The sequence below is a fragment of the Mesoplodon densirostris genome, chromosome 10 (genome assembly GCF_025265405.1).
Source record: "Mesoplodon densirostris isolate mMesDen1 chromosome 10, mMesDen1 primary haplotype, whole genome shotgun sequence".
NCBI lineage: Eukaryota > Metazoa > Chordata > Mammalia > Artiodactyla > Ziphiidae > Mesoplodon > Mesoplodon densirostris.
In genome coordinates this window covers 91,216,997-91,224,381 of record NC_082670.1, presented here as the reverse complement: position 1 = coordinate 91,224,381, position 7,385 = coordinate 91,216,997, and the positions used below count along the sequence as shown (strand labels likewise).

Here is a 7,385-nt window from a genome sequence, read left to right as displayed (position 1 = left end):
TTAAGGTGATTTAAATTTTATACTTTTTGTATATCACCTGCTTCCAAAATAGATTTGAGGGGTTCACGGTATAAGATGCACACGTGCAATTGGATCATTAACATAAAAATAGGAATATATTAACATAAAAATAGTGATGCTTTTTCATTGGTTAATACTGATGTTGTGATTGAACAGCAGGTGTAATTTCGAGCATCCTGGAAGCCAAAGCAAAAAGAGAGGGAGGTACATAACTGATATTCAATAAAGACAAATTGCCAGACTGTTCCTAGTTCTAAATTCTGAAAGTGATTTATCACGTGCTGCATACTCTCTTTTAGAAACTGCAGATAAAACTTTCAAAATATTCCTTTCTTGCCGAGAGTATTGTCACAGAACATAAGGAAGAAGCTAAACTTGGCAGTTTGACTAGTTCTAATCAACAGAAAGCAAAAACTCCCTTTCTACCAATGCCTTAGAATTTTATATAAAGATTAAAGGTGTCACTAAGTAAATATAAAATTTCAGAATCAGCCATTATTTATAAATCAATTATATATAAATGTATGTAACCATTTGCATGGTAATTTAGCAATTTTAGACACAGGCAAAAATCCTTCTTCAAACTTATTCTGAAATAAACTTGTGCAGATGAGGAAAGACATTAAATATAAAAATGCTTATGGTAGCATTATTTATCAAAGAAAAGGACTGCAAACCAAATAAATCTTGAGAGCTTGTGAATTAAATTACTTCTTTAGAATGGATTACTTTGCAGTCCTTAAAATGAAGTAGATTTATATGTTTTGATATGAAAGTCTTCAAATATATAATGTCAGTTAAGGTAAGGAGGTGCGGCAGTGGTATAAAATGCTTCTATTTCTTTATAAAAGATAGAGGTAGGTATACAATTTATATTTGTAGATATATGCCTTTACAGGCATACTTGGATTTTTCCGGAAGGAAACTGTTAACAGTGGTTTCCTCTGGTCAAGAAGGCTGACAGCCTTGGGAGGGAAGGAGACTTACTATTCATTTTCTTATTTTGACTGTGTGGACCTGTTAGTTTTCCAGTTAGAGAGGTAGTAGAGACTGGCAGTTAGAAGCCTAGACTCTGGAGCCTGAATACGTATGTTCCAGTCCTGGCTCTCTCACTAACTGGGTGACCTTGGGGTTAATTTAACTTCTCCACTTCTCATCTCTTAAATGTGCTAATAATAGTATCTTCCTCATTGGATTTTGTGAGGATTAAATGAGTTAATAAGGATAAAGTGCTCAGAATAGCTTAAACACTGCCATATATGCATTTTCTGGAAAAAAATAAAAGGAGAAATTAACCCACCCCCAAAATGCATCTAACCGAAAGCGCCCCTTGCATCTCAGAGGTGCAAGGGCCTTTAAATATGTCACTGCTTCCAGCATCATACGTTGTATAAAAATTATGTTCGAAGCAGGGATAGCAAAGCAGCGGTTTTGTTTTCATTGTGGTCATTTTATCAGAACTTGAATACCTTTTAGGGAAGGCACCTACCCTGGGATTCATAACAGGTGTTTACAATGCCTGTGAAACCCCCGAACCCATCTAGTTTTGTAGCTCCTCTTCTAGTCCATCCCAGAGATGCTCAGGCTAAGGGCGGAATGTATGCTAGGCCACGGAGAAAATCTTTGAGGAGACAGAACTCTACATCCACAGCTGGTAAAGGCCAGGGAGGCACTATCCAGAAATTTCAAGCTTGAGGAGGGTGTCCATGTCCATGCCAGTTATGGCATGTGTGTTCACATGCCCTCATACGTCTCCTTTTCTTTTGAAAGAGAGAATGATAGACACTTGCCAAGGGGCGGTGCTAGGAGGCTCAGGAACCTTTAATGGCCATAGGGGCTTCCTCTGTAGTCAAAGGTGCAGAAAGCGGAGGGCTGGCTTCCTGATGCCCAGTTTCCTCCTCCTTCCTTGTGGGTGCTTTGGGGCAAGTGTGGAGACCTTGGGCTGATTTTGGGCACCCTCATTCAAAGTTGGTCACACTCTGGGCACCTCGTGGCCCCTTCAAATCAGCTGAGTTAGGAAACATGCAAAACTGACCTGGAACAACTTCATCCCCCGGTCAGTGGTCCTGGTTCTGTCTGTCTGACCCTTTCTTTCTGCACTCTTGGGCACTCCAGTCTCTATTCATTGGGCCAGCGGTTCCCCGGGCATCTGTCTCTCACATCCAACTGTGCTTCCATCTGCCCTTCCATCCCTCCACCCCTCCTCCAACCATCTGCCAGCTTGCCCACCCATCCTTCAGACTGCCGGTATGTCTATCCACCCCTCCTCCCCTCCCACCATGTGGGTCTGAGACTCCATCCACTGGACCATCCATCCATCCCTCCCTCCATCTCTCTGTAGCCCACCCATACATCTTGCTCACCTCTGGATGCACAACCCACCGCTTGACCCTTCCTCTGTTCCTCCCACCCCTGTGGCCTGGAATCCGTCCCCGCCGCTGCCCTGCCCTCCCCCAGACCCGCGAGTCCGTCAGTCACCGCACGCTGGGTCGGTGCCTGCGCCGAATCGGCCCCCCACTCGCGTGGGCCATGCTTTTGTTCGGCGGCCCCAGGCGGGCCGGGCCCGGGCGGCCCGGCGGCGCGGCTTCGAGGCCGGGCGGGCGAAGGGCCGGGCCGGGGCGGGGCGCGCGCGGGGCGGGGCGGGGCGGCCGCGGCGGGGCGGGCGGGGGCCTGGGTGACTCAGCCGCCGCTCGCCCCGCGGTCCGTGCGTCCGCCGGCCTCGCAGGCGGGGCGGAGAAAATGGCGTTGCCCCCGGCCGCCGCGCCCCCCGCCGGGGCCCGGGCACCGCGGGTGCCCCGTGCCGCCGCCACCGCGCCGCCGCTGGGCCTGCAGCAGCTCTCGGAGCTGCGGCCCGAGCCGGGTGGGGTCCCGCTGCACTCGCCCTGGACCTTCTGGCTCGACAGGTGAGGGGGTCGCGGGGCTCGCCACCGCCGCCGTGCGCCCGCCGGGCCTGCGCCGCCGCTTTGTCTCGGGGCCCGCCTCCCACAACCCGGGCCGGGTACGCTCGGGCGGCCCGGGCCCCGGGCGCCGGCCCCGCCGCGCGAGCTCGCGCAGAGCCGGCTCGGAAGCCGAGGGTTTAGGGCCGGCGCGAGCGGCTGTCGGGCGGCCTCGCCTCACGGCCGGGAGAGAAAACACGCAGTCGCCAAAGTTTCGGCAGCACTTTTCCTCTTTCTTTCCTTCCGAAGAAGAAACGCCGGCGGGCAGGTATCCTGGCTGGGCAGTGGGAGATGCCGGGCCTGGCGGGGGTGATCCGTCCTCGCTGTAAAGTGGGGCGAGTGATGCTGTCCTGGTCACCCCCCACGGGGCTCTTGGGGGAACTCGGGACACGACCCTCGCCGTGACAGCGCTCGGGAAAGTCGACCAGCCCCCTGGGAAGTGTGCGGAGATGGTATTACTATGGCACAGCGGGCGCCTACCCCCGCCCACCGATGCTGCCTTTGAATTCTTTCTCATCCACTGGGCAGCTATTTCTTGAGCACTTACTGTGGCCCCACACGCCTGCTAGGCGCTGGGGATTCAGTGGTGAGCCATGCCTCACCTTGTTGGTAAAGTGGGAACAATTACAGCTTTCTCAGGGGACGGCTCAGGTACCTTCTCAGAACTGCCTACATGACTGCCGCACCTAAGTTAGCACCCCTCCTCCCTCCCTTCACTCACGTCCTCCCTGTTTTTCTTCATAAAGTTCATAATGCTACCGAGTTGTGTTGTGTAGGAAACTGTTTATTTTTCCATCTGTCTCAATCCCTCAACATTTCCCCCTCTGTTATGGGCCAGTGAGCAGGAACTTGTGCCTGGCACCTAGTAGGAGCGCAAGAAAATTTTGACAGATGAATAAATGGATGAATTGCAAAGTCCCTTCGTAGTATCTGTCACCCAGCCGGTGCCCAAGGATGACACTTAAAGGTTGTCCCAAGAGCTTATGGAAGTTTTGATGACACTGTATCTCTATGGTTAAGTGTTAGGGAGGCATGGATGTATCAGTTTTCTGTGAAATTTACTCAGTAGATGCAAATCTGCTTTTTAAAAGCCTTGTGTAAAATACCTGCAAGATTTTTAAAAAGTGATATTCATCTTTTCTTAGGGAGACAAGCTCATTCCTTTCTTCCTGTTGGAATTAGCACCCATCTTCAAGAACTGACACTTGGCATCATTGTCTTTTCTGGGGACACAGAGAAGTTGGGGGGTGGGTAAGATACAGTGAGTCTGCTTTTTTTTTTTATTTTAGTATTTTCACTTTCGTTATGAGATGCTAAGAGAGCGTTTTACTGTCAAAACAAGAATGGTTTTGACAAATGTAGCAGAATGAAATCATGTGCGTCTTTGTTTTCCAAGGTGTGTTGTAATTGCTGTTACCTGGTATCTGTTTTCAAGGTGTTAAATCTGGACCTCTGGACCATTGGATACTGGTGGGCTGCTGGAAACAGTATCAAGAGAGTGTGTTTATAAACAGGTCAAAAATTAGTCTCCTTACAGGCACAACATTTTTAAGAATGGTCTAAGATACTAATACTATATAGCAACACAACTTTTAAAGACTATCTGATACCTTTTTTTTTTTGGAAGCATAGTTGATGTACAGTATTATGTAAGTTACACGGTGTACAATATAGTGATTCATAATTTTTAAAGGTTATACCTCATTTATAGTTATTATAAAATATTGACTCTATTCCCTGTGTTGTAAATATATCTTTGTAGCTTAACACAACTTTTAAAGAATATCTAATATCTTTTAAGTTAAGACCACGGTAACTCCAGTGAAGACAGACTATAGCTTTTCTACTGTGTGTTTGCACGTTTTTGTTCTCTGAAAGCCAGTAATCAGATGAAACACGTTACTGCCACCATGTCCAAATCTTCAACAGAAGTGGCTGTATTAATTTAGAAATAATATTTAGTTCCAGCATTGCACATATGAATTCATTTTGCCTGATCAGTCATCCCATAGCTACTATTGAACTTTCTCCACTTCTCTGGAGATGCAGGGTGCCCCTGTTTCCCTCGGGGTTGTGAACACATTGTGTTCTAGAGGTTCCCTTGTATCTTCCCCCCCCACCCAGAGAAACAAGATTGTAGAGAGGGTGGTAAGGCTCTCAGGAGAGCCCTCCAAGGGCAGCCTTCACCTCAGGTAGCTGATGTCTGCCGCCGATGACGTCAGTCTCAAGACCCACACCATCCAAAGGTCTCCTGCTACTTGAAAGTCTTTGGCACCTACCTCTTGGCCTGTCCTACCTTCCAGCCTACTCTGTGACGATGAACAAATGTTCTAGCCTCACTGTGCCTCACTTGCATGGTTTGTGAAATGGGGATAAATAATCATAGGATATTCTGAGGGCTACATGAGCGCTGTGAATGTAAAACACGTAAAACACCAACAAGTGTCCTAGCATAGAATACGTGTTCAGTAAATGCTAACTACTAAAATTATTATCCAGTGCTCCCTCATTACCACCCATTCGCCCATCAGTGGTTCCCCAAAGCAACTTGTCTGAATTCAGGGTTAGGAAGCCAGCATCCTAATTTATTCCCGTCATGGATGAATTTGAGAGGCCCCCAGTAGAGTTATGTGCAGTTTCAGTAGTAAACTCCAGTAAGTCTTTGTTTTTTTGTTTTTTAATTAGACTTTATGGCTAAGGATTCAAACATTTGGGGGATAATTTTGGCTGGGGGTATAGGATGAAGAGTTTTCCTCCCCTTTTCTGGCTATGGAAAACTCGGACCCGTCTTGATTCTTGGAAGCCACTCTTGGTTGTGTGCCTCTGACTGCTTTGTTTTCATCTCATGGTGACCCCCCTTCTCCTCTTAAGTTTTATCCATGGGCTCAGTGCTCAGGCCTCTTCTCTTGTTCCCATCCACACCAGTGATCTCATCCAGTCACAAGGCTTTCAGCTCCGTCTGTACACTGGTGATTCCCAAAACCTTACACTCACGCATCCAGCTCCTCCTCTCTGTCTCCATGTGGATGTCTAATACACGTCCTTACTCAACACGTGCCAAACCACTTCCCCAGCTGCCCTCCCCATCTTGTCTCCTTCGTCTGTGTCATCTCAGACCAGAGCAGTTAACAGCAACCCCATCCTTCCAGTTGTTCATCCCCCCCAAATCTTGGAGTCGTCTGTGATTCTCCTCCTCTTCCTCCTTACCTCCCCCCCTTTTCTATCCCCTTCCCCATCCTTGTTCCTCCTGCTACATCCGTTAACAATAAATGCTATTGATTCTACCCTCAAAATGCATCCAGCATCCAATGTATTCTCACCACCTGCGTCCCAGACCCTGGACCACACCACGTCTGTCACCTGGGTGAAGGCAAGAGCATCCTCACTGCTCTCGTTGCTTCTGCTCTTGCCCCATACAGTTCATTCCCATCACAGCAGCCAAAGCGGTCCCTTTAAATAACACAGTTCAAACACGTCACTTCTCTGCTCCCGGGTCCTCTCCGAGCAAAGGCCAGAGTGCTTTTCATGGCCCGTGAGACTCTGCAGCATTTCCTGCCCCGCCTGGTACACCTTTCTCCTGCTGTCTGTCTGTCACTCTCCCTACTGCACGTGCCCTTCTGGCTTGCTGGACCCCTTGCTCTTTCTCCATCATCCTAAGGATGGCCCTTTGCCACTGGGGGTCCTTCCTGCTGGGATGCTCTTCCCTCAGTCATCTGCTAGGTCTGCGCTTCCCTTACTTCCAGTCTCTGCTCGAATGTCATCTTCTCAGCGAGACTTCCCTGACCATTGGTACAAAATGACCCACATCTCCTGACACATTCCCCGAGGCCCTGCTCCTGCTTTAGTGTCTCTGTAGGGTTAGCACTGTTCGTCTGTCTTCTCTCCCCAGAATGTCCACTTCGCAGGGTTCTTCTCCCCACCACTCTGTCCTCAGCTTCTAGAGCAGAGCCTAGGACAGCTCAGCCCACACTAAATATTTAGGGGGCTCTTGAATTCTACCCACAGTGACTTTCCCTTCTCCTGTGGCGGCTGAGGTTACTCTAATTATCAGTTGCAAATCTGCATCCCAGCCCTGACCTCTCTCCTGAGTTCTGGACACGCACAACCTACCCTGTTACGGTCGACACCACCACCATCCTACCTGGAATCCCCTTCTGTCTCACGTACCCTTCCCCGTCCAGTTCTGTACTTGACGTTGCTCCAAGGCTAAGCCGTCCTGTCCTCTCCGTGTCCCTCCCTCTGCACATCCTGGGCCCCTCCAGCCGCAGTCACACGCTATAGCGTCCTGCTCCCAAGCTTGTCTCTCCCCAAGCCTCCCCGACCTGGGCTCACAGCTTAGCCTTCTAAACCACGCCTGGTCTCATTGTTCCAAAACCCCCCTGCCCTTCTCCTCTGTCACGGCAGTGGATTTTTTTTTTTTAACATCTT

At 49.1% G+C, this 7,385-nt stretch overlaps 1 protein-coding gene across 2 annotated transcripts in view; it reads left to right on the top strand.

The window, feature by feature from the left end:
- The first annotated feature begins 2,746 nt into the window (after positions 1 to 2,746).
- EIF4E3 (eukaryotic translation initiation factor 4E family member 3) overlaps positions 2,747 to 7,385 on the top strand; it is a 38,225-nt gene continuing 33,586 nt past the window's right edge. The window contains exon 1 of one of the 2 annotated variants that reach the window (XM_060109885.1): positions 2,747 to 2,924. In XM_060109885.1, the coding sequence (XP_059965868.1) occupies positions 2,761 to 2,924 (164 nt within the window). In that variant the 5' untranslated portion in view covers positions 2,747 to 2,760. Of the gene's footprint in view, positions 2,925 to 3,208; positions 3,226 to 7,385 lie in introns of those variants that run through there. The other variant, XM_060109886.1, reaches the window with a different exon arrangement.